The sequence below is a fragment of the Oryctolagus cuniculus genome, chromosome 20 (assembly GCF_051225735.1).
Source record: "Oryctolagus cuniculus isolate XC-2025 breed Fujian yellow rabbit chromosome 20, ASM5122573v1, whole genome shotgun sequence".
In the NCBI taxonomy this organism is placed as follows: domain Eukaryota; kingdom Metazoa; phylum Chordata; class Mammalia; order Lagomorpha; family Leporidae; genus Oryctolagus; species Oryctolagus cuniculus.
In genome coordinates, this window is record NC_142886.1 from 12,705,605 (window position 1) to 12,733,346 (window position 27,742).

General features: G+C 44.2%; 1 protein-coding gene across 15 annotated transcripts in view; it reads right to left on the reverse strand.

The window, feature by feature from the left end:
- Positions 1-27,742, reverse strand: part of SYT16 (synaptotagmin 16) — a 322,943-nt gene that overhangs the window by 16,246 nt on the left and 278,955 nt on the right. For 14 of the 15 annotated variants that reach the window (XM_002719549.6, XM_089322558.1, XM_089322557.1 and 11 more), the window contains 4 exons: positions 19,813-20,025; positions 13,604-13,860; positions 7,666-8,106; positions 4,138-4,327 (listed from right to left, as the gene is read on the reverse strand). In XM_002719549.6, the coding sequence (XP_002719595.3) occupies positions 4,138-4,327; positions 7,666-8,106; positions 13,604-13,860; positions 19,813-20,025 (1,101 nt within the window). The remainder of the gene's footprint in view (positions 1-4,137; positions 4,328-7,665; positions 8,107-13,603; positions 13,861-19,812; positions 20,026-27,742) is intronic. The other variant, XM_089322566.1, reaches the window with a different exon arrangement.

Here is a 27,742-nt window from a genome sequence, read left to right on the forward strand (position 1 = left end):
CTATGGCTAAGCCCTGTAAGAACAGAACTGCTGGCTTCTCAGTGCATGGTTAGCTGTAAAAGAAACTTCCAGGTCTTTCCCCAAAGTGGTTGTCCCACGTTACATTCCCAACAGGAACGTATTCTCTGCATCACTACCACCATGCGGCACAGACAGCCTTCTGGTGATGTTCTGCGCGGTGGAGACACCAGTTGGTGCTGATGAACATTCCCATCTCAGTAACTGCTCCCACTGGCTCCTGCCCATCATGGTAAACCTTGCCTCATACAGCCCTCTCTCCCAAGATTCCAGCACAGAATTAATTTGGAGTAGTGGGAGGGGTCATTTATCTCATTGGCCTATATCTTGTAAGACCCTAGTAGAGAGAGGACCTTCATCTACTATTTGTCCAACTCCACTATGTTGCCTAGTAAGAAAAGCTTGCTCGCCAGGGCCACCATTGTGGCATAGCAGGTAAAGTCGCCACCTGGTAGGCTGACATCCCCTATGGGCGCTGGTTTGAGTCAGGGCTGCTCCACTTCTGATCCAGCTCTCTGCTATGGCCTGGGAAAGCTGTGGAAGATGGCTCAAGTGCTTGGGCCCCTGCCACACACACAGGAGACCTGCAAGAAGCTCTTGGCTCCTAGCTTTGGAACCAGTGGATGGAAGATCTCTCTCTCTCTCTCTCTCTGTCTCTGTCTCTGTCTCTCTCTCTGTAATTCTGCCTTTCAAATAAATAAATCTTTAGGAAAAAAAAGAAAGATAAAGCTTAAAATATCAGGACAATCACCTGCCTATATCAAGTGGGTGATTCCAAAGTTATCTTTCGTTCCATTGTATACTTGGAGGCCAAAGATCCCAACTAAGAGGACATAAAACTTTAAAAACATTCTAGAGGAGATAGGATCCCAATATACATTCCAATGTATTATCCTTCCGTACTCCCTAAGAACCTTTCTTTCCAGGATTGTCACCACCCTGGAAGGCAGGAATGATGTTCCCATTTTACCAAGGAAATACCTGCACCTGAGCTGAGTGTCTCCAGCACAGTTTCTATGACCCTTGCTCAGACAAGAGACTTCAGAAAGTTTGTGGATAATGGGACTTAAAGATAAGCTGGGGTAGATATTTGGCACATTGGTTAATGCAATACTTGGGCTACTCACACCTCATATCAGAGAGCCTACTCTACTTCCAGTTCTAGCTTCCTGATACTGCACACCCCTGGAGGCAGCAGGATCAAGTACTTGGGTCCCAGCCACCCACTTCTGAGTGCCATGCTCCTGGCTTCAGCCTGGCTTAACCCTCAATGCTTGGGCATTTGGGGAGTGAACCAATGGACACAGAAGATATCCCACCCCCTCTCTGCTGTCTGTCTCTTTGTGTGTGTGTGTTTTTTAAAATAATATACTTTTCAAATAAATAAAGCTAAATTTTAAAAAAGAGAGGTTTGTTTTGGTGCAAAATATGTTGAAATCCATGCAGAATTTTTCATAATATGCATTTTCCATGAACTTTCTGAAGACTCCTTGTATGCATAGATTTCAAAATAAACTTGTCTGTTAATCCCACCTTTTGTTAACCTTTGACATAGCCTCAGACTAGTTCTGTGTGCATGACTGTGCCCTCACAGGCAGCTCTGTGTGACCAGCTCTGACACAGAGAGCTGCGTCACCAGCCTTCCCTCTAGGATGGCCAAAGTGCCCTTGGCATGCTTCCTCCACCACTGCCCACTCATGGCCCCATTCAGCTTCTGCTCGCATCCCTCCTCCTTCTCCCCCTCTTTCTTCCATCTCTGCCCAGTTACCTTGTAAAACTCTTGATCCCCCATCCTCTCTCTCTCTTACTCTTAAAACTGTATCCTAAGCTTGCCTGACAACCGTCCCAGTTTTGCTAGTGCCATAACGAAGTAGGGTATAATGAAGGTCTGAGGCCAACCATACCTAGGGCCCTTGAGAGTACCAGGAGGTCTATTTCCAGAAGCCCCACAAAGGAACCTTCTACCTTCCCTTCCTTCCTAATTAAAGCAGCTTTTCCTCAAGTACCAGCAATGCACAGACACAAAAAACTTGTTGTCTTCACTACTGGGCTTCTGCTTTAATTAATAGCCTCACAGCAGAATTGTTTTTTTATTACTTTGGTGACAAAGAGACAGAATGTCAGGTACATTTTGAGTTAAATGGCAACAATACGCCAATGACAAATCGTGTCCTGAATGCCACACTGGCTCAAACCTCTGGAATACAATCAATTTGCAAATTAGGACTTGCCTTTTTCTTCCTCTTCAGTTTGAAGCATTCATTATAAGAATTTCCTCTTTGGCATGTTTGTTTTGCATGTAGGTAATTATGAAGATAAAATAATACCATCCCCCCTTCTATGTATTATTCTTACCTACAAAGTAGTTATTCAGAACTGAGGGTTCAGAACAGTTTAGCGACTCCCAGCTAGTAAGTGGTTAGAGCCTGAATCACACCTTGATTCTTTCGGCTTTCAGCAGATGCTTTCTAGACCAGCCTGCTGTGCTTCTCCCCACACTGCCTGATACCACCCAACCTGCAGAGGAAAACCTGCTGGCACAGACTTGAACAGGCCATGCCCGTGTGATCCACATCCCCATTATTCTCTGCTTCTCCACTATCTTTCTAAAAAAACTTCTTAGCTCTTAACAAATCTCAGGAAGGCAGGAAAAGAGACGGCAAAGGCTCTGAAGAAGAAATGCATCTACCTATCTTTAGTAAATTCAGATCTATTTTGGAAAACAAAGCTGTATCTAGCAGAGACTCTAGCTGTGCAATTAATAATCAGCTTCTATTATGTATTCTCAATTGCTCTCACCTGGATCTCAGTGTCAGTATGGGATTGTTTATGCACCTGGTCTATTCTGTTACCCAAAGTGCTGGGCTTTCCTCATTAACTTGCTGCGGTGGCTTTAACACAGTTTGGCTGATGAGATGCCTACTTGCAAAAGAGGCTTTGTCAGTACAGCACAGTTAAGGACAAAAGAATGGGAGCCCAGATTTGGTTTTAGTTGCTTAGCCTGGCTGTTCCCTGGCTTCTGCCACATGAAGCCAGATTCCATGGCTCTTTCAACTTGTCAGCTATTATATTTGTACTGACTTTTGTCTTTCCACAAGACCTGGGCACAGTGATAGGTAGGATCCTTTGTCTTCCACTCCAACATTGTTCAGACTCTCTTGCAGCTAGCTTTCTAATACAAACTAGGTTCCTAGGACTAGATGCATATATTCATGAGGTTCAGAAGTCACAAGTGAGGCAGAAACCACCTTCTTACCCCTCTTCAAGCTTTTGTACTGACAAGCAAAATCACTGAAATGATGAGCTAATTTTTCAGTGGCATTATTCTAATGCTTAATCTCTAAGTTCCTGGATGCTGAGAGGCCATTGAGGCAGATGGAGGCAGCAGCGTCATGACTCTGGCTTCTTGAACCCTGGCTACAGTCAAGGAGGTTGGATCTTGGGTACCTTTCTCCAGCAGGGATCTCACAAGTGCTGATTTCCCTGGTGGGTCGGCCATTAGCCCCGGATCTTCCTCCCCCACCTCCTTCTCCACCACCACTGTAACCACTAACATTTCTCGTGGGTTCACCGTGTGCTATGAGCTAAACACTTTACATAAATTAATTCAGTTTAAGCCCCCCCAAAAAAAACCCATGAGGGAGGGGACTAATATCTGCTGCTTTCCAGGTGAGTTAACTGGGGTTTAGAAAAGTTGGTTAAATTGCACAGGATCAAAGTAAGTGGCTAAGGAGTATAGTCACGCTTCCATCCCAGATCTGCCTCACTCCAAAGTTGGAGCTCTGCCTCTTTAACATTGAAGGCCTGGGACATATTAGCAGATATTAATTGCCCACACACATTATGTTGTTGCAAAGACATCTTAATTTTCCCTTAAACAACACAGACACATAAGTCAGTTTATTTTGTGTGAAGATGCATCTAGATATCGAAGCAGTATTCAGTCTAATTAAACTGGAAGCCATTATGAAACCCAGAGGGATAGCTTTGTGAACGCTTGCCTAGGACATACCAAGATCCTTTTAATAGTTGAAAAAAAAAATAAAAAGACTTAAAGTGAAAGGACACATAGCCTTCTATTTGAAAGGACCAGGGCTAGGGGAGCAGACACACGCTTACCAGGCGCTCGGTGAAGGGCGAGGTTTCGGAAATGGCTGCCTTTGATCATCTCCACAGCTAGTCGCCCTGTTGTGGGATTGTAGGACAGCCCCACCAGTAGCTCTGGTGCCCCTCCGTGAGCCAGCGACTGCGTGGATGGGGCACTGTCACGGTGAGAAGCTGCAGAAGAGTTGAGCGGAGACTCTCCACCCTGGAGGGGAAGAACAACAAAGAACTCATTGGCCACACCGCACCCCTCACTTTTAGAGAAAGCCCATATTATGTTCGCTGAAACTGGGACCCAATCTCGATGACTGCCAAAGATTACTAAGGGCACACTCAGTGTGAATTACAGTGGGCCCAGGGAACACAGTCATGGATGAGACCTCCTGCCTGATTAGCTGACATATTTGTTCTAAGAGCTGTCTCCATTCAATATTTCCTCTCTAAAGACAAAACAGACAAAGATGTTATTGCTGGTGTAAATCAAACCCTCTAAGATACATGGAGAGCTAGCAATACTTTTAACAGAGACCGAGATTTCTTTCTGTGTAATTTGGGCCGATGAATTTCCAGGAACCCAGGTCTGAGTCTTTGCTTCTGTTCTGTGCAGCTTCTTGATGAATGTGGCCGCACAGGGGGTGTTTTGTCTTATCAAAGAGATGACCGCCCGGCCTCCACCACCATGTGGAACATTTGGCCCCTACTTCTGCTGCCCAAGGTTATTTTGTCAGATGCTACCTGAACTACATGGAAAATGAGCACTTTTTCAGCACGTGGACACGTGGATTTTGGATCTTAGTGACTAACAGGAGCCAGGTGAGAGCCCAAGCTGTCATGATTATTCAGACACACACACGTCTTTCCTGAGCAACCAGGCACTTGGAAGGGAAGAAAACAAAGCTCACGGGGACATGGATTCTCACTGAGGAGCCACAGTGGGTCTTGGCCTGGCTGGAGTAAGCCAGCCCACGTCGCTAGAACGCCATCTCCACCAGCCACCAATGCACTGGACTTTGCGTCTATCATTCTGCTCCACAGCTGAATCATTTCCTCAAACCTCTTATTAGGACCCAACAAAGCAAACCAAGCAAAGGAATTAGATATCCCAAACATGTGGGGGAAAGGGGCCTATCTTCCACACCCTGGGCGTCTTTAGAGAGCCCTGGGTTTTCGTGCAACCCAGCTGGTAAACAACAGGGCTAGGTGGCTTGGAGAGGTACCTTAGAGCCTCTGTTGCCTAGAAGATAAAAATCCAACAATGAAACGCTTGTTCCCATCGGGTAAGGACCAGACCCACCTTTGTGTTTCCACAGAGGTACCCGCCACTGTACTGCCTGCCTCGCCCATCAAATTCCAAGTCCATGTCAACCTCCCAGTCCACAGCGCATAAGGGATTGCGGCTTCTCAGGCTCAGTCCACAATGCCCAGCCTAATGCCAGGTGAAAATTAACTGATGAATGAAAGAACTTTCACCTTGAAAGCTCCTTCATGCTGGCTCATTCTTCCCATTCAATTCTTTGTCTCCAGTACATGGTAGAGGGCCTGGTATAGATATATGGGTACGATTATATCAGGGGACTTCAAAGAGTTGGTGGGAAATAGAACCGAAAGTTGATTTGGGTGCAAAAACTGTTTGAAATCCATGCATAATTTTTTAAGATACACATTTCCCTTGAACTTTTGGGCAATCCCCAATGTGCATGGATTTCAAAACTTTTTGCACCAAAATAAAATGATCTTTTAATTCAATTTTCCCATGAACTTTTTTGAAGTTGCTTGTACCTCTTCCTGTGCTTTATAGAGCAAGACCCCTCCAACCTCCTGGATCTTCTGTTTTCCCTGGTCTCAGAGCTATGTGACTCAGACGTAAGAAAAAGAGAGGGATTTGAGCAGAGGTGAGGCATGATCTAGCTGATGCCTTAAAAGGCTTGTTCAGGCTCCCATGCTGGAGATAAAACGCAGGGATCAAAGACAGAAGCAGGAAGACCACTGGCAGGAGGTGACTTCAGGAACGCCGACGAGACCCAGGTTCTGGGTGCATGTGAAGATACAGCTAACGTGATCTCAGGTGGACCAAAGAGAAGTCACCAATGACTTTAAAGATTTTTGACCACAGCAACTGGAAGGATAAAACTGCCCTAGGCAAGATGGGAAGGCTGCAGCAGATTCAGGGAGGCAAAACTGAGAATTACAAGAGGTTAATCTTGAGATAACACTAGAGATTCAAGTAGATTGGGGCTGGTGTTATGGTGTAGCTGGTAAAGCTGTTGCCTGCAGTGCCAGTATCCCATATGGGCACCGGTTCCATTCCCAGCTGTTCCACTTCCAACCCAGCTCCCTGCTAATACAGCTGGGAGAACAGTAGAAGATGGCCCAAGTGCATGGGCTCCTGCACCCACGTGGGAGACCCAGATGAAATGCCTGGCTCCTGGCTTTGGACTGGCCTAGCTCCAGCCATTGAGGCCATTTGGAGAGTGAATCAGTGGATGGATGCTCTCTCCCTCTTTCTGTGTCTCTTCTTTTCTCTCTGAAACTCTTTCAAATAAGTAAATCAATCCTAAAAAAAAAAAATTCAAGTGAATGGATCTACTCTGCTCCAGCCTTTCTGTCTCCCTGTCTTCTTCAAACATAACAAGCTCCTTCCCACCTCCCAACACTTGCAGTTACCAGTCCCTCTGCTGGAATCCTCCTCCATCACTTGTCACTTCTAAGTTCTGTTACCATCTCAGAGAAACCTTCTCTGAGCCCTCTAAACAGCAGCCTATCTCTCTCTCTCTCTCTCTCTCTCTCTCTCTCTCTCTCTCCTCTGACCTCCCATTACAGTTTGACTGTAAGCGCTCCATGAGCAATCATCTGGCTAGTTCTCATGCACCTGCTTTATCCACCTAGTGCTTGAAAGTAAATACCCTGAATGAATGAATGATTGGCCCAGTAGCCCCAGATAGATTTTTTACATGGTTTCTTAAAAGGAGATTCTCACATTAATGACATACAACCCACAGCAATAGCACACTGACCATTTTGTTGGACATACAAGCTACAGTGTCTCTCTTTGAAACTGGAGCAGCCAGAGGAATAGGGCATTTCACAGGGGAGGGAGGTTACAGTTATATTAAAGGAAAGTCTCAGAAGTCACTGGGGTGTAGGGTTGCTCCTGTAGCATGCGCTGGCCTACTTCCAAGAACCTTGCCTTGAGAATCCCATCTCAGAGATTAATCACAACACATACCAGGGGTGAAAGGAGTAGCACCACTTATCCACTGACCAGAAGACCAAGTACCTGTCCTGGTGTTCCATGCCCTGGACCACACTGCTGTCATTGGCTAAAGTGGACAGGGAATACATCCATCAGGTTATCAGGGAGACAAGTATGAAAGACCCACTGACCATGAAGTACAAAGCATGGCTTATAACAATAAGGAGAGCCAAAATGGAAAATTAAATCAAGGTCTCTGACTCCACAGGCTGCGTGTACTAAATCAAGGGTTGACAATCCCAGGTCTTCAAGCACACAGTGTCATTAGCGGCACCATTTAACATACTCACACTTATATTACTTCTTGGCTCCAGAACCAGAGTCACTTTCATTTCCCCTTCTGGGTGCAGGTGGCTGAGATGGAATAATTTCTCTCCCATCATTCTCTCTCGGGTCATCTTGTGGGCAGCGTACAGGCGGAAGCGGACAGCACAGCCTGCCACATCTCTGGGCTCCAGCTTGGTGAAGGTGACCTTCTCCTTGAAGATGGGGTTGGGCCCTCGCTGTGTGCTTGTCCTGCCCCTCTGTTTCTTACTAGGCAGCAGCACCATGTGAACTTGCCAGGAGTTCACACCACTTCGGTCCTTATCCGGGAGACCCTGTGCTCTCACAACCGTGACTGTGAGTTTCTGGCTCACGGCTCTATATTCAAAGACGACATCAAGGTCACCACACTTTGAGATAGGCTCTGAAATCCCAGATGGCACCTGCAGACTGGTTTCATCCTGTTCCTGCTGCCAGCAAAGAAAAAAAGATAAGGTATGGAAATGTTAATGACCAAAATTCTTTGCAGCAAGTTGGCACCCCTCTGTGGAGAATTCCAGGCCTTCTAACTAGGAGCACCCTCCTTTCTACATTAGAAAGCTCTGCTTACTGGCCTCTTTGAGGGCATGATGAGCCTTCATGAATGCTTTTTGGAATGAATAAGTGAAGCTTAGATACTTTTGCAAAGTGTTTTCATATAGCTGGGCTCTCAAAAAACAGAACTGCATACTATCATGGAAACCAAGTGGGATGCTATGTCTAAAATTAAGTCAACCATGCACTTCCTAGTAGATGCCTGTTCCATGAGTGTCCAGGAGAAATGGTTGTGCCTGGGCCTGTTCTCCACCGGGCAGAACCTTCGACAGACAATGGAAGCCCATGGCTGGTGATCCTTCAGCATATTTCCAATGTGTATGAGAGAAATGGCTTAGAGATGAGCTCCACAAACTTTAATGTGGACACAAATCAACTAAGGCTTGATTCAGTCGTTCTGGGGTGGGACCTGAGATTCAGCATTTGGAAGAAATTTGCAGGAGATGTGGATACTACTGGCCTTAGAACACTCTTTGAGGAGAAAGGGTTTAGGAGGGCTTCCCCAGCAATAGTTAACTACTACGCAGAACACCCAGATTGAAATCGAACCCCATCACTGACTAGGCTTTTGGCCAAATATCCCAGCCTCTCTGCACTGTAGCTGAAAAATGCACATTCATATGCCCACGTTATAGAGTGTTGTTATGAGGTTTTGCTAAAGATGTAAAGACTTGGCTCAGACCAGACTCCAAAAATACCTACGAGTTCTCCTACCGGGGGACTGGTGCTACCTATGAGTATTTTCAAGGGCAGCTCTGTATCACCCTTGGATAGCAATTCTTTCTGTCTGAAGATCTGATGACTTCACTGGGGAAACCGAGCTGCATTGCCTATACTGTAATGAACTACCCCATCGAGTCACAATGTCAACATAATCTCATTTTTCCCCAGAGGTAAGGATCTTACCTACAACTAAACTGTCCAGATTCATCTTGTAAATCATTTATTATTACGTATTGAACTCCAGACTTTGTAAATCTCTTCAATTCAGATGTTTTAATAAAAACACTTCAAAATGCGCACTCATCAGTAACACTTGCCCACAGAATTCAGGTGAAAGTACATGGTTCTCTGGAAATAGACATCTTTAGGAAGCTCTGTGACACTGGGCACGTTTTTCAATCCTCTCCACTTTCTGTTTCCCTCAACAGTGAAACAGCGAGGGTGCCAACTGCACAGGGCTGTTTTGAAAAGCAGAGAACTTGACACATAGTAGACATCTAGTGAATGCCCTTCTCTTTTGAGATTCAAATTAGCCTGCCAAGAAAATTTAGAATTCTTGTAAAATAAGGAAAGCCTCAGATACCCATTTTTCTGAGTATGCAATCATGTGTGAGTGTTTCTATTCAGAGGTACTTAGCTTCCAGTGATAAAAGTGGTTGCCATAGAGACTTCTGAATACAACGAACTAGCGTATATATAATATTAGAAGCAAGTCTCCAAGGAGTTAGGCCAAGTCTAAAACTCCCCTCTCTCTTCTTAAACTCTATTTTAGTCTACTCTTGATCATCTCTACTGCTTGCCTGGTCATCAGTAATGACAGCTAACATCCATTAAACCATTCCTTATGCCAAAAGCATATCTAATGCTTTATTGATTATAACAAGCAGCTCTTATACATTCAAATCTTCTTGGCTCCACTTCTTGTTTCATCTTCCCCTTGTAGGCATAGCATATCTTAGTTCTAAGTGGTTTCACCTTGGCATAATCCAATAAAGTCTTACCTCCTGCCCATCTGCCATAATTCTCAGCTCTCACTACTGGCCTCTCTGCTGATGCCAACGAAGAGAAAGCTACAGAATCCTGCCTGGTAAAATGCAGGCAAAGCCCAGCATGTGCAGGGGTTAACACCCCACGAAGTCAGCTTTGTCTCCTTGGATAGATGAGACCAGTTCCTAAAGCTTCCTGGAGTACAGCCCCAGAAGAAGCAGTAATTAGAACAACAGGTGCCCAACTCAGACACACATTTTCATACCAGACCCTCCTTCTTCCCTGCTCACTCCCCTTGTCTCTCACTCTTGGTCCCTGGAATCACACTCCAAGCGGTTTTATATTAGGCTCTGCTCTTTTGGTGAAACTAAGAAAACATTATCTTTTTTAAAAAAAAATTATACCAACCTAAAGGGGATAAACATTATACCTTCAGACATTTAGGGAGAAAACTAAAGCTTGGAGGAGCTGAATAACCAACATGCTCCCTTCTCCCGTGTCAAGGTCACGTGCCCAGCTGGGATCAATAGTCTGGGTCCGTAGCCTGCCTTAACCAGTATTCAGTATTCAACACTCAACATTCCAAATCTTATCCTGAACCAACCACAGGGTCTCCTTTCTTCTCCCATAAGACTTTTACCACGGCTGATGGTTTGTATATGGAGTTGGTGAGAGGAAGGAGGAAGAACGGGGAGGTTGGGAGTGGAAAACACAGTGCTGTGAGCTCCACAACCTTCAGAGCTCCTCTGTCACCAGCTTCAGTACCAACGTAGAAACACCCCAGATAATGAGCACCTCGCCACGTACCTACTCAATGAATGGGCACTCCACCAGCAGGTTTCTGGGGGAGCCCCGGGTACAGTTCTGGGGAACTTCCCCAAGAACCCTAAAGTAGACGCAGCTTGGGCAATGGCCAGGCTCTGGTGGGCCCATCCAAGCTGTGGCCGGTGGACACGGAGCTTTGTGGCCCCTTCCTGGGTTGATTTGAGACAAAGGTTTGGGAAGTCTGGTGTTTTCGTAGCAATTAATTATTTCAACACACATTACCTATCACCAGGCAACCAAAGGAGCTCCTCGTGTGGGTACTGTTAATCCTGCTGACCTTCCTGCAAGGTAAAAATCTCTCCATTCTTATCCCCATTTGGCGGATTTTAATTAACTTCTCAAGGCCAACCAATTAATCAGTGGAAAGTAGGGATGAAAAGTGGGACACCTGCCTCCCAGTGTGCTCAAAATCGCCAACCGCCCTCCCATCCTCTCCCCTGCCAAGCCCTGTGGCTGCAGGGAAATGTCAGTGGCCTCTGCCAACAGAGAAGAGCGGCTCTGGAAAATCAGTCAGCCTAACAGGTGGCCGCACTGTGTGACCCGCTTCCTTCCGAGACAGGATGAACGACTCCTTGAGCGCTCATAGACTGGGTTTTTCTTTGAGACAGGAATACCTGCGTCAAATTGTCAAACCTCCTGTGGGCTTAAAGATTTTTCTGTCCAACTGAAAACGCTGTTTCTGTAAGATAGTGTTGATGTCACTTGTGTGGCCCAAAAGAAACAGACCCACAATAATGTCCCTAGTGCCAAGAGCCGGGAGAAGACAGGGTTCTTAATACAGCCAAGAGGCAGATAAATCAATTCTTAAAAGGCGAGCTAAGCCTGCAAAGCAGGCAGTTACAGGAACTGCCTCCGAGCTGGATTTGAAGTTCTAAGTGTAGGAGCACCAAATTACAGTTTTCGTCTCAAAATAGATAGGAAGTTGAATGGAGCACACAGAGATGTCTGGGTATTTTTGGAGTCTGGGAACATTCAGTACCCTCTGCACTAAGTGTTCTATTAAAACTCCAGGAGGCAGGTAAGTGGGAGGTTACGTGGAGATGGCAGCTCCCAGCCTCATGGCACAGTTATCAGAGAGACAGAGCACCAACGGGCAGGTAAACAGCTCCGCCTGGCTTTATGGTGAGGGAGCCCAAAACGATGTTTTTAAATGTTATTGTGAGGGACTGGATTTGGACCAATGGGGAGGAAGCAGATTTTGTATTTTTCACAAAGCTGACAAGGTTTGCTGTCTCCGTATGAAGGGCTGCTTTTCACAAGACACGAGCCACATATCTGGCTTACCATTTCTGGTTCTCAGCAGAAACACCCACACGGGGGCACGAACGCCCATTCGTACGCCACCTTACACACTCCAGGCACAGCTAAGGTGGCAGCAGTAAAGCTTCAGAGTGTGAATTTTCTGGAATATTTTTTCTTTTCCCCGAGAGTTTCAAGTGTTGCAGTTCAGGCAGACTCTAACAAAAGACCCATCCTGGATGTTTTTTTCAGACTGATGCCAAGAAAGCCCCTTCACCCTTCTTCTCCTTCCTCCACCCCCACAAATGATACACCTCCATGATTTATTTCCTCAAAACTAATTTCAAATTGGGTATTGAACAGCACTATTTAATGCCTTCCAATGTGATGGAATCATAAAAGGATGAAACATTTTGATGTAGAATAATCAGAAACGCCTGTAAGATAAATCAATGTTATTACAGTGCCCAGCATGTACTGACTGCTCAAGAACTGGTAGCAACTTCCATCATTACCCCGGGCATATCTCTGGATGGTGAGTCATATACTGGGCTGCATTGGCAATGGAAAGAAATTTAGAAGACATTTATGAGACTTTTATTCCAAAAAGCAACATCGATGGCCATCTCCATGTCAACCCAACTCAAAGCCTACAAATGTACTCACAGTAAAAAATCTCCATCACAATTTGTGGAGAATCACTTTGTTTTAGTTCTTTCAAATAATTTTCAGAGTCAAATAATCATAAGTGCTGGTTTTTGCCCTAGCTGCCGTAATGTCAGTTAAGATAGCTATGCCCTGTATTGGAATAACTGGGTTCAATTTGCACATTCCTACTAATGCACACACTGGGAAGAAGTGGTAATGGCTCAAGTGGTTGGGCTCCTGACATCCACATGGAAGACGTGCATTGAATCCCCAGCTCCCAGCTTCACCCTGGCCCAGCCCTGGCTGCTGTGGGTATCTGGGGAGTGAACCAGTGGATGGGAGTGTTCTCTTTCTCTCTGTCTCTGCTTTCCTCCTCCAACCCTCTGCCTCTCTCTGCCTCTCCCTGCCTCTGCTCCTTTCTCCTGTGTGTGCATATGTGTGTCTGTCTGTCTCTATCATTATTTTTCAAATAATTTTAAAAGAATTTTAACATCAAAACTCAAGAGTTGTGACAAACACAAATAAACTCCACTTCACTTGAAACCCTGAAGGAAATAAACCAGTTTCCCTAAAGAACCAAAGAACCCTCTTTACAAAATGCTGCTAGGAAAGTCTTTGGAAGGGGAAAAGCCCAACAGCTGTTGAAGTTCTAAGTGTAGTTCTAAGTTGAGTCTATCCTGCCACATTCTTGTTATGCTTTCCTTTTCCTCACCACTCTTTGTTTTCCATCTTGAATGAAATTAATTTATTTACAATTCTTTTATCAACACACATGGGGCTTGGGTCATGGGAACAGAAAGCTATTTCAAGTGAAAGAGCTTTTGTTAGGTCTTTGGTTTTCAAGGGGATGTTTCCTTTCTGGAGAAATTCAGGGGAGAAGGGGACGAGGATGGAGAGGACAGGTGGAACCAGTGAGTGTGAGGACAGAATGCAGAACAAACAACTCGCCTCTGGACTCCACATGGAAGAGCTGTCGGTGGCGTAGGGATCCTCCAGGTCTTGAGTATTGAAAGCTCTGTCCCTCTCCAAGCTCCCCTCTGCGGACTGGCGACTGGGGCTTCGGGCCACGCATGTCTCTTGGCTAGATGCACCATGGCGCCTGGTATCCCCCGTTTCACATGAGGACTGTGAGCGGGCAGTGATGGGGGAATCTTCACCATATGACAAATTCTCAGGATAACTTAGCTGGCTGGCTCCATCCAAATCTAGATTTTCAATAAAAAAAAAACTATTTCAAAATCTTTTATTTTTACATTTTTTCTTACCTACAGAAATTCAGTCACTGCAATGATTAAGACCATACAAATAAAACTTATTCCAATAATGTCTGCAGAAGTATAACTCCATCAATACAGTGGATAAATTTGATCTATATAATCAAAAAGGTCACTAGCAGTTTATGTGGGGTACAAGAAGATTTAATGCTTTGTAATACTGTGAACACAAAGAATGTATATTTATATCAGAAGGATAAAATAAACACATTACCATTATGCTGGAGTTAATGACCGTAAGGCTTCGGGGAAAGATCCAGAAAGCAAAAGCAGTCATATGGAGATCACACAGTCTCCTGTGTCACTTCTTCCTTTTGTTCTCTGTATTATTCTCTGCTCAAAAGTCTTCAGTGGTTCTCCGAGTTATAAAGTCCTTTACTCGGGCCAGGCGTTTGGCCCGTGGTTAAGACACCTGCATCCCATATTGTAGTGCTTTGGTTTGGCTCACGGCTCTGCTTCTGACTTGAGCTTCCTGCTAGTGCAGATCCTGGGAGCTGCAGTGATGGCTCAAGTGGGTTGGGTCTCAGCCTGAACCCAAGTGCAAAGGCTGGACTGAATTTCTAGCTTCCAATTTCAGTATAGCACAACTCAGTCTGTGCTGTTGGCAGGTCTGGAGTAAACCATTGGGTGGAAGTGCGTACCTTCTCTCTCTCTCTCTCTCTCTCTCTCTCTCAAAGGAAAACAAATGTTCTTTACTTTATCTATGGAGAGAACACTGGACTTGGATTCAGATAATCTGAGTTTAAATCCTCTCTGCTTTATGAACTTGAACAATATTGAAACTCTAAACCTCTGATTTCTTACCTAAAAAGGGATAAAAAGCCACCATAGGGCTATTGTGGCTGTGTAAGTTCATATCACCTGGATCCCAGTAGACATTCCATAATTGTTAGCCTTGCTTACATCTCTGGTTTGAAATGGCCTCTTCTAACCCATCACATCCCATTTTCTACTGCTTCTTAACTCATTGCCACCCGTGGTCTCACTGGTTCGTGAACCTGTAGTGATGCATTTCTGTCCACAGCGGTATTCAAACCCTCCATCCTGTCCACCAAGCCTCAACAATCCTGAGCCTTCTGACTCTACATCAAAGTTTTACTCTGACATTAGTATTATAGTCTCTCTCTCTCTCTCTCTCTCTCTCTCTCTGTATCTACCACACACACAGCCTGTTGGTCTTACTCTTCCACCTCAGTGTCTAAGTTGCAATCAGAAGGCAAGGAACAGCTGATGGGGTCTTCCTAATCGGTAGCCTTCCCCTTGATGTGGCCCCCACACTCCAAGACCAGCAGAGGCTGTCTCACCTCTTTGGCCTCCAGCAGCCAATATCCCAGGATGAGAGGAAATTATAAATACAGTCGGGACGAGGATAGCAAAGTATGTCATAAGCTCGGTTCTCATGTGCATACTGTACATAACAATCATTTCTCCCGTTAACCTTTTGGAACCTCAGCTAGAACATAAGCTCTGCATGCGTCCACTGCCGCTACTTTGTCTGCTGGTGAGCTCTCACTACACCTGCAAATAACTTTAACGTCTGCAGGCAACAAGTCTTTGAAGCAGCCAGGTGTGCCCCAACACAGAGTGAGGGTGACAGTGGTTTACCAGAGAATATATGACCCATTTATATAAGCAGTCAGACTTGAAAATCTATCATCACACTATGCAGACCACATGAAAACATCTTCAGGCTGAGCTGGTCCCCGGGACACAGCTACAGACTCCTGAATGGGGACTGCACAGCAGGCCACTGAGAAGTGTGCATTGTGAAGGATTCAGATCAGCTCCCTTGGAAACACTCTCCTGTGACACCACAACATTTTTACATTCATGCTCTGAGCTATTTGGCAAACACACTACAAAAAAGGCTGCAGAAAATGACAGAACAAGGGAAACTCCACATGCAGAAACCTACAATATAAAGCAGAATTTTCTTCCAAGCCTCTAATTAGCACACCCATTCCTCACATACATGAACAGTAAAATGTCCTATTAAACAGTGGGCCATCCATCAACATGTGTAGCACCCAGCAGGATTTCAGCACAAAATCTAACTTTGCCAAGAAATTACCCCCATAAAATTGTCTCATGGCTTTAACTCCTACAGTGATAATACCTAGATCAGTAATAAGGGAATTTTCAACAGCTACATTAAGCCTTGAAAAGCTATTCATAACTGAAAAACATAAGAACTGTATTAATGTAACAAAGCATTTTCCATGACAGAGAAGCAAGAAATGAAGTGGAAATGCAGATTGGGGTACAAGTCAAATTGCAAGGAGGAAAAAAGGGAAAGATGGTCCACCTTTACATAAAGCAGTCTCCCCAAGGCTTTAAATGAGAGAGGATCCTGTCAGCTCACACAGAAGCATGAAAGTAATTGCTTATTATCAGAGAAATATATCCTGGCTTCTTAGACATAATAGGTCATAGCTGTGTCATATCGATCATATTTATTTTAGCAGAGAAATTCTTCAACTTGTTTACTCCGTATCCTACTTTGGTGAAATAAAATCCCTTTAGCCACTCACTTCCTTTCATACTCCCAACTCTTCCCTCCCATCACCTGCAATATACAAAGACTTTGGCTTACCCTCTGTGATGGTTGGTTTTATAAGTCTACGTAGCCAGGAGTAGGTGTCAACCATCCAATCACACATTAATATAGGTATTTTGCAGATATGGGCATTTGGCCCGGCTGCCTGGAATATGCACATCCCTTATTGGAGTGCCTGAGTTTGAGTCACAGAGCTGCACCCAGTTCTGAGTTCCTGCTAACATGAATCCTGGGAGGTAGCAGGTGATGGTTCACATGGTTGGGTCCCTGCTACCCCTGTGGGAGACCCAGATTGAGTTCTGGGCTTCTTGCTTTGGCCTAGCCTGGGCCATTGCAGGCTTTTTGGGAACTAAAGTATTGGATGGGAGCTCACTCGTTAGCTCTCCCTAGCCCACCATTTCAAATCAATCAAAGAAATATTGTTAAAAAGAAAGTAATTTTGGAATTGTAATTAAAGCTCATAATCAATTGATTTGAAGTAAAAGAGATCATCCCTTACATAATCAGTCAGTTGAAAGACCTTTAGAGAACTGAGGTTTCCCTGGAGAAAAAGAACTTCCACTGCAGAGTTTCGATTTTTGCTAAGACCTGAGACTCAGCCAGTCTTCCTGTGGGTTCTAGGGCTGCACATTTCTGTTGTCTAGCCAGCCCCTATGATCACATAAGCTAATTTTTCACAAGAAGTCTCTTGAGACACCTATCTTCCACACACATATATGTGTGTAGGCACATGTATGTATGTATGGTTCCATTTCTCTGATTGAACCTGATTGATGTACCATCCCAAACAAAACTGAACACAAACCCTGGGGAAACTGAGCTGTTGGGGATGACACCAGGCAGGTACCACCTACCTTTTATGAAACATCTTGGGAATTAATTATTCTTTTTATTATTATTTATTTGACAGAGTTAGACAGTGAGAGAGAGAGACAGAGAGAAAGGTCTTCCTTCCGTTGGTTCACCCCCCAAATGGCCACCATGGCCGGCGCTGCACTGATCCGAAGCCAGGAGCCAGGTGCTTCCTCCTGGTCTCCCATGCGGGTGCAGGGCCCAAGCACTTGGGCCATCCTCCACTGCACTCCCGGGCCACAGCAGAGAGCTGAACTGGAAGAGGAACAACCGGGACTAGAACCGGTGCCCATATGGGGTGCCGGCGCCACAGGCGGAGGATTAACCAAGTGAGCCATGGCGCTGGCCCCGGGAATTAATTATTCCATACACAAAAATAAGGTTGGTCGGCGCCGCGGGCTCACTAGGCTAATCCTCCGCCTAGCGGCGCCGGCACACCGGGTTCTAGTCCCGGTCGGGGCGCCGGATTCTGTCCCGGTTGCCCCTCTTCCAGGCCAGCCCTCTGCTGTGGCCAGGGAGTGCAGTGGAGGAGAGGGCTGTGGCCAGGGAGTGCAGTGGAGGATGGCCCAGGTGCTTGGGTCCTGCACCCCATGGGAGACCAGGAAAAGCACCTGGCTCCTGGCTCCTGCCATCGGATCAGTGCAGTGCGCCGGCCGCAGCGCGCGGGCCGCGGCGGCCATTGGAGGGTGAACCAACGGCAAAGGAAGACCTTTCTCTCTGTCTCTCTCTCTCACTGTCCACTCTGCCTGTCAAAAATAAATAAATAAATAAATAAATAAATAAATAAATAAAAATAAAAAAATAAGGTTACTATTCAACAAAAGATCAGCCCCAGAAATGGACTGCTGTTTTGGAGACCACCTTTTATGCCTAAAAGCTCTATCACAGCCTCTGACCTGGACTCGCAGAGCATTATTAAGACTGCAATGGCGAGTAACATGCAAAAACGTTCTATCTGAAATAGAACTTGGAAGAGAACTTGCTTGGAATATGTTTCTAATCACCTCACCACTGAATCAAGAAAGACAGATCTCACTTAAGATAAAACATGAGACAACGTCGCCAGTAGTTCATTCATAGTTTGCATTTTACTTAGTCCATGGACATTATTTTCACTAAGACTTTTGAATGCATTTTTTAAAGTGGAATAATTGTCTACAATTAAATGTGATCACAAAGGGCTATGTTTACAGTACAGTAAAATAGCTTCATCAATAGAGGACACACTGAACAAATATCCCTCTGCGTTATGCAATTAATCTTTTCATTTTTCTTTAATAATTAAATCAAGTTAACTGACATAAGATGAACAAAAAAGAAATGACACAGAAAGAAAAAAATCAAGCAATAAAAACTCCGTTAATATTTCCAAGGCATTTGGTAACCAAACATTTGGCATACACCTATTCTTAAGAAAATCCTGCTGATTTTCTCCTAAGTCTACAGGTAATTTAGGCAGTGTGGTGCACACTCGTCCTCTCTTCAATAGAGAAAAATGTAGCTGTTCTATCACCATCTGTCAAAAATTCAGTCATGACAAGAGATAAGTTATTGCTAATTCCAGGAAGGGTAAGGGTTAGCATGGTTGTCAGAACTCTCAGAACATCGGCTATCTGTGTAAATCAGAAGCCAGACATTTGGGCTTCTGGGAAATGGGGCCATTAGCTTTGGAATTAAACAAGCGACTCCCAGGGAATCAACTGCTATTAACTTTCATTAGCTAACATTTGCCCTCTCAGTGGAGAGAAAGGAAGCCTGTGATCTAACACCAGAGAAAGAAAAGCCAAGAGGGGAAAAGGCAATGACAAAGGCTCAGCACATAAATGGAGAAAAAACCTGGTATTGCAGTTTGGTTACATGAGGCCTACTCTGGGCTGAAAAGAATAGCAGTAAGATATATCACGTTGGTTCACATCAATAAGCCAAACTACACAACTAGAGAGAGAGTTATTCCTTGTGCAGGGGTCCCTTTGTCAATTCTGTTTTTTCCTCTCTTCCTTTTCTGCCTGTTTTTTGCTCTCATCATCAAATTAAAATTTCTTCTCTATTATCTTCTCTCAGTTTCTGCAATCTCCTCTGTGCGACGTTGAAAACAAGGAAGATCTACGTGTAAGGCCCCTGGTGGCTGGACTGATCATTCGCCCATGAGGAAAAGAAGGAAAACATTAGGTCGACAGGAGACCAGCTCATGAAGGTGGATGGTTGATGGCTTTTAACCACACACACTACCTAACCCTTCCCTGTTCAATGCCTGTGTCTATTCATGGCTCTTCGCATAAAGGTGTCAGAGACACACCCAACCTCTCCTTGGGAAGGCACTAGAAACAGCATCCTTTCTCCAGATTGTTTTGTCTCATTTTCTTCTCCTCTCTGGACTGTCAGATGCAGAGTGTAGCAGTTAAATGACTCAAAAAATGTTCTTACCATTGGCCATTCCTGATCTAGATAGAAGAAGCATACGATACAAAAATTACCTTCATAGGCAGACACTGCGGTGCTATCTTCTTCACGGTTAGAGGGCAAATGGTGGAATTTCTGTTTCCACTCCAATCCTGTCTGCTTTCCTTCCTCAGAGGTCCCTGCACGGAAACTCTGAGACCGGGACACAGAAATCTCAAATTGTTTGATCACCTCCTCGTCGCTGCCAGAAGATGCGGACAGCTCCTCATCATCCCCAAAGCTGTTATCTGAGAGCAACAACAAGAACCAGGAGTCTCTCGTGAGTGGCATGAGATCCAACACAGGGACAGACAACATGGGAGAATGAAAGAGAAGAACATGCGTGATTCGTCTGGATCAAAGCAGAGAGAAAGAATTTAATGCGCTTTTGAAACACACATTTGAGTCCAAAGGGATGCAACAGGAAAATAATACTCGTGAAGGGAATGAGAAATATATGGTGAGAGCCCAGCAGAAACCACTGGGACACCCATCAGCCACATAATGAGCCCTGCTGATGTGTTTCGCTGCTTCTACGTGCTCATAACTGAGACGAGGACATCCATCAGCACAGTAGCCTTATGTGCAGTTCCAGTCAACGACGGTGGCAATACGCTCCTGCTCTGATCTCATGTATTAAAACGCACAGAGCCAAGTCCCACTCCAGAGAGACATTTGCAACCAAGATTTGCAGAAAGCTTCCCAACTTCTGAAAAGAGACTCACAGGGTGTGCGTTTTAAGTAGTTTATACTTAATGTTCTGAATCTTCCTCAACATCAATGATCCAACCCAAATGCCTCTATAATGGCGGTTGTTTTGATACATTTGCTTGTGCGCATTTGCGGTTTGCAAGATACTGTGGGGAGTATATAGAGACTGGAAACTACTTGCCATAATGAAACAACCTATCTATCATCTCACATAGTTATTTTTGTGACAACTGCTAAAATCTACTTATCTAACAAAAATCTCCAATACAGTTTCATTGCCTATATTTCCCATGTACCTTGGAGTGACAGATTTGCCCATCCCACATGTTGCCTGTTTTGCACTGATTGACCTGCACCTCCTCATTCCCCTCTACTCCACCCCTAGAGACACCTGCTTCATTCTCTACTTCTGTATATTTAACATTTTTTTCAGATCCACCTATAAGTGAGATCACGTAATATATTTCTTTCTATATCTTGCTTATTTTACTTAGCATAATAGACTGGCCTCCCAGTCTATCCAGGTTATAGCAAGATTTTATTTTTTTCTAAAGCTAAATAATATTCTACTGCATTTGCAAGGGGTCTTCAATGGAAGATGGAAAATGCATGTGGTGAAAAAATAATTCTGAATAGATTTCAAAGGGGTTTTTTTTTTTTTTACACCAAAGCAAACTTCTTTTAATTCCACTTTTCCATGAACTTTTTGAAGTGCCCTTAAATATAAGCACAATTGCTCTACCATTCATCTATGAATAGACGCTTAGGTTGTTTCTGTATCTTGGCTACTGTGAGCGATGCTGTAATGAGTATGAGAGTGTTTTATAGGTGGTGAGTTCATCTCCTTTGGGTATACACCCAGATAAGGGACTGTCTGGTCAGTATTCTATTTCTAACTCTGATGGGAACCTCTGTACTATTTTCCACAATGCTGCACCGATCTACAATCACACTCAAAGTTCACTACAGTCTCCTCTACTCCACACTCTCACCAACCCTTGTCTTCTGTTTGATCATAGTCTTCCTAATGAAACACCTTTTGAATTATTTACACACGTTCCTTCCAAAAAGCCTCAGGAATGCCAACTCAACACCTTCCACAGACCAGCACACTGGCTCTCCTCCAGTTGCTCCAACCCACTGACATCATTCGTCCCTGACTTTCAGGTCTTTGTTTCCTGTTCCTTCCGACTTTCCCAGAAGCTCACACGACTGGCTCTGTCATGTCTTTGGCATCTCAGCTTGACTGTCACATCATCCTTAGGGCTTGTCTGATCACCCTCCCTTAAGTAGTTTCCTTCATAGCATCGCTGTCTATTTCTGTCAGCCACTAGGGCTTTCAGGAACATGAAGACATCACCTGTTTGGTTAACTTTGGTCTCCCTATTATATGAATCAATACCCATTGAATAGCAACTACTTAATAAAGCCTGTTAAATGTTGGATAAATTGGTGAAGGCACAGTGCTCTCCCAAGCCTGAACAGCCACACAGACATTCCACATACTCTTCCCTGAGCCTGGAAGGCTCTCCTCCAGCCCCCATCTAAACAAGTCGAGGATCTAGCTCATCACTGAGGTCTCACCCACTCCACATCACATATTCTGCAAGGTCCTTCCTGGGTTCCCTAAATCAGGTCAAGAGCTCTCTACTCATGTGCTGCATGAGCATCCTCTGTTCTCTGTGGTTGATGTGCCTGCCTGCTCTATGGTGGTATCACCTATCTAACTGCCAACCATTCCACCTGACTTGAGTATGTGGTGAAGGAAAGAACACACCAGACTGCCCGCCCTCGCCTCCAAACCCTATCTCTGCATGACTCACATAGTAGGCCATGGTAAATATTTGCTGAATGTGAATTGAGAACTAAAAATGATGGGTGGGGTAAATTATTTTAATCACTTTCTCCTTCTATTCAAAAGTCAAACAGGGATTCCAGAGACAAATACGGTTATTGAGCCAAGGTGGGTCCTGATCATCGGGTCTGAACTAGAAACTAGAGAGGCATAAAAAGCCACATTGTAAGCAAGACAAAATACTCTTAAGCAGCATCTGGTCAAATCACTGATTGTCTGGCTTGGTTAAGAGTTAGCAGTCTTGGCCAGCGCTGCAGCTCACTAGGCTAATCCTCCGCCTGCGGCGCCAGCACTCCGGGTTCTAATCCCTGTTGGGGCGCTGGTTCTTTCCCGGTTGCTCCTCTTTCAGTTCAGCTCTCTGCTGTGGCCCGGGAAGGCAGTGGAGGATGGCCCAAGTGCTTGGGCCCTGCACCCGCATGGGAGACCAGAAGGAAACACCTGGCTCCTGGCTTCGGATCGGTGCAGTGTGCCAGCTGTAGCGGCCATTTGGGGGGTGAATCAACGGAAGGAAGACCTTTCGCTCTGTCTCTCTCTCACTGTCTAACTCTGCCTGTCAAAAAAAAAAAAAGAGTTGGCATTCCTGAGACTCTTTGGAAGGGTAGTAATAGTAACCAGCACTCAGTGCATGCTTCTATCGGGTACTGTCATAGTGCCTTATGCATATTTAATCCACACCATATAAGATTGAGGCAGTCGGAGATTACTGACATCATAAATAAGAGTGTCAATTGTTAAATCAACAACGGGAGTCACTGTGCACCTGCTCCCCACGTAGGATCTCTGTCCTATGAGAAAACAGTAAAACTACTAGTCGAACAGTACTCTACATCTTGTGTGGTTGTGTGGGTGCAGTCTGTTGAAATCTTTACTTAGTATATACTAAGTTGATCTTCTGTATATAAAGATAATTGAAAATGAATCTTGATGAAGAGTGGGATGGGAGAGGGTGCGGGAGATGGGATGGTTGCTGGTGGGAGAGAGGTTATGGGGGAAAAGCCGCTATAATCTAGAAGTTGTACTTTGTAAATTTATATTTATTAAATAAAACAAAACAAACAAACAAACAAAAAGAAATTGAGGCAGACAGAAGCACAGAACTGACTGAAGATCATACTATCAATAAGGGGTAGAGCCAAGATTCGAACCAGAGTAGCCTGTCCCTAGCATGCACACTTCTAATCAAGGTGCTGGAGAACCAGCGGAGGCAGGAAGAACTCTTCCTCTGCACACTCACATTGACCAGCCGATGCAGCCAAGTCCCTGGTCCTCTCTGGCTCTGCTCCTCACTTGCAGAACACTTCTAAGGTCTGGCGCACTTCCCAGGTCTTTTCTAGTACTAAATTCTTCAACTCCACAGGCATCGATATGCAATCTGATCTAATTTATGCAGCAGTGGTCCAAGAACATGAAAGAAGATCTTTGACATGTCAATATTTCTGGCTGTGTCCAGCATCATGATAGGGATCTGAAAATCTCAGTGCCAGAGGAAACTAGATTTCCCACAAATGCTCTAGCAAACTGCATCAACACCATCCCATCAGAAAACCACCACAGTGAGCAGCCTCCACATTCTTCCACATGCCGTGGATAGCACTCCGGAATGGGGTGGACCACCACACGTGGGAGAGGTCCAAAAGAAACCAACAGCAATAAAACAAAACTCCCTCTGCCTTCAGAATATTGGAACTAGGTAAGCACCTGGAAGGCAGCCAGAGAGATACATGCAAGGGAGGTGTGGTTGGATTAGACATCCCCTGGATCTCTTTCCAGCTCTGAGATTCCATTCTATTTGTATCCTTAGGCTGGTGTTTAAAATGTACATAGTCTTAAGTCTACTGTTTAAATGGGTTAGTCACCACCACAGAGATTTCACATCTATGAAATTAATAATTCAAATAATTAATTTGTTAGTACTGGGCACTTCAAAAAATTTGTGGAAAATGGAATCAGATGATAAGTTTATCTTTGCTCCAAAGAAGTTTGGAGACCAGTGCATCTGAGATCTTCAAAAAGTTCATGGGGAAAATAATTTATTATGAAAAACTATACAAGCATTTCAATATTTTGCACCAAAATTGAATTCTGTTTTCCTTGAATATTATGAAATACCCTTATATGTGATCCTTGATTTTTCTTCCAGTGAGTGATTCACTGACCATCCACACAGCAGACTCTCACCTGATATAAATATACAGTAACTACAACATTTCCCAGATACTGAACATAAATGCAAGCTGCCTTCCTGGGACTTTGCATACATTACCCCATTTAATCATCACAGCAGCACCAGGAAGTAAAGACTATTATTATTCCCACTATTTAGATAGAAAACTTAACAGAAAGGTTAAGTAAGCTGCCATAATGCAGCAAAGTTAGGAAAGAAACACAGCTAGAACCTAAGTTCATAACCACCATGCACATCATTGGTATCATTGCATCAGGAAACCAGAGCCATACGGATGCGCTCTTTAGAATAAGAACACAGGGGGCTCTGCATGTCTACGGTGCAGTCTACCAAGAGTCTGTTTCCTTTGTGATGGATAAAAGAGGAGCAGGGCAAAGAGTAATCAGTCAGTGTGGGTGGGAATGCATATAGGCAGGCTGCAGTTGATGCTTGATTGTTCTCCTGGGATTATAAACACAACTGCAAATGCTATTCTAAGTCTCACTCCCCCAGGACCTCAGGGAATTCTCAGTCTAAACAGGAAATCCGTGATCTCTCCCAAAAGCCACTGAGTAGCAATAAAAGTCAATGGTGGTGCTATTACTATAATAGCAGTAATAAAAGTAACCCCTTCTAGAGTATTTATCGTGTGCCAGGGCATTGCTCTAGAACTTGACATATGCTAACTTATTCACTCTTCACAATAACTCAGTAAAATATGTACTAACATCCCCATTCTATGGATGAGGAAACTAATGCCCAGTGAAGTTAGTAACTTGCCACAGCCCTAACAGTGTATGAGTAGCAGACCAAGATTTTTTTTTTCTAATTTTTAAAGATTTTTTTATTTATGTATTTTATTATTTTTTTCAATTGTTTTTTTTTAATCTTTTATTTAATGAATATAAATTTCCAAAGTACGACTCATGTGTTACAATGGCTTCCCCCCCCATACCGTCCCTCCCACCCACAACCCTCCCCTTTCCCACTCCCTCTCCCCTTCCATTCACATCAAGATTCATTTTCGATTATCTTAATATACAGAAGATCAGCTTAGTATACCTTAAGTAAGGATTTCAACAGTTTGCTCCCACACAGAAACATAAAGTGAAAAATAATAGATGATTTTTTTTAAATGATGATGAAATCAGATCAGACCTATTGTCATGTTTAATCCCAGTGAGAGTCAAGTTGGGAATTGATAATTTCTTTTTTTTTTTTTTTAACAGAAGATCAGTTTAGTGTACATTAAGTAAAGATTTCAATCGTTTGCACCCCCATAGAAACACAAAGTGAAATATACTGTTTGAGTACTCGTTATAGCATTAAGCCTCAGTGTACAGCACGTTAAGGACAGAGATCCTACATGAGGAGTAAGTGCACAGTGACTCCTGTTGTTGACTTTACAAATTGACACTCCTGTTTATGGCATCAGTAATCTCCCTATGCACCAGTTATGAGTTTCCAAGGCTATGGAAGCCCCTTGAGTTCTCCGACTCTTATCTTGTTTAGACACGGTCATACTCAAAGTGAAGGTTCTCTCCTCCCTTCAGAGAAAGGCACCTCCCTCTTTGAAGACCTGTTCTTTCCACTGGGATCTCACTCACAGAGATCTTTTTGCCAGAGTGTCTTGGCTTTCCATGCCTGAAATACTCTCATGGCTTTTCAGCCAGATCCGAGTGCCTTTAGGGCTGATTCTGAGGCCAGAGTGCTATTTAGGACATCCGCCATTCTATGAGAGCAGACCAAGATTTGAGCCCAGGCTGTGTTGCTCAAAGTTCATGTTATAAATAACCCATTATGCTGTTAAAAGCAAAAGAATCTTAAATCCTGAACAAAAATCAATAAAGTTGTATCTCATCACTAGGAAAATAAAAACCATATAGTTTGGGCTAGATAGGATTTTCATGAGCACCTATCCTTCATACTCACATGAACAAACTTAAGCTTGTGAGGTAGAGTGATTTGTTCACGACCACTCAAGCAAGTATGAATCTCAGGGTCCCAGTGTTCCAGGTTTCATCAAATCACTTTCCAGTCTCTTTCTCCAATGTTTTTTAAAAGTTTCTAAATTCAAAATTTAGTTATTATCTGTTTAAAAGATTCCAGCTACTTGCCTTGTAATGCAACTATGTCAACAACTAAATAGCTCATCTAGGTTTCATTCAACTCAAAAGTACAAAATCTCATCTAAATTGTGGCACTTATTTCAGAGTTAAGATAGTATTTTTTGAAGCAGCATATAAAAGGGTGATTCAAAAAGTTTGTAAAAAATATAATTAAAAGTTTATTTGGCGGCCGGCACCGCAGTTCAATAGGCTAATCCTCCGCCTGCGGCGCCAGCACACCAGGTTCTAGTCCCGGTCAGGGCGCTGGATTCTGTCCCGGTTGCCCCTCTTCCAGGCCAGCTCTCTGCTGTGGCCTGGGAGTGCAGTGGAGGATGGTCCAAGTGCTTGGGCCCTGCACCCCGTGGGAGACCAGGAGGAAGCACCTGGCTCCTGGTTTCGGATCAGCGCGGTGTGCCGGCCGCAGGGCGCCGGCCGCAGCGGCCATTGGAGGGTGAACCAACAGCAAAGGAAGACCTTTCTCTCTGTCTCTCTCTCTCTCTCACTGTCCGCTCTGCCTGTCAAAAAAAAAAAAAGTGTATTTGGCACAAAAATTTTTTAAAATTCATGCATAATTTTTCATAATGTGCGTTTTCCAAAAACTTGTTGAATATTTCTCATAAATATCAAGTTAAAATGATTTAAAACAATAGTACAGTATTTATATTAAAATTATCTCCCATTCATTCAATTTGCTAATATGACCAGAAAAAGTTACACAATCACCACAGGTATGAATACATCTTGAAGTTGAGATATTGTTCATATTCCTCAATCATAGAATTCAAACAGATCTTAGATACCATCTCAGGATCAACCACCAAGGGAAGTCAGCCTCTTCCAGACTCTTCTGGTACTTGGTCACCTAGTTTTACCCTCCTTTTCCACACGCCATCAGGGTGCCTTCTTGCCCTAGCAGGAAGTTACAGAGTCTTTCAACAACGACCCATCAATATTGAGCCCCTGATTATAGCAATCTGAGTTTGATCACTATAACAAATGCCTGAGAGGACCTGCTTAGGAAGGAAGGAAGGTTTATTTCAGCTCATAGTTCTGGAGGTGGATCCATTGATCTGTTGCCTGAAGAGGGTGGTGGACTGTGGGATGCACACAGGGGAAGGATCACATTG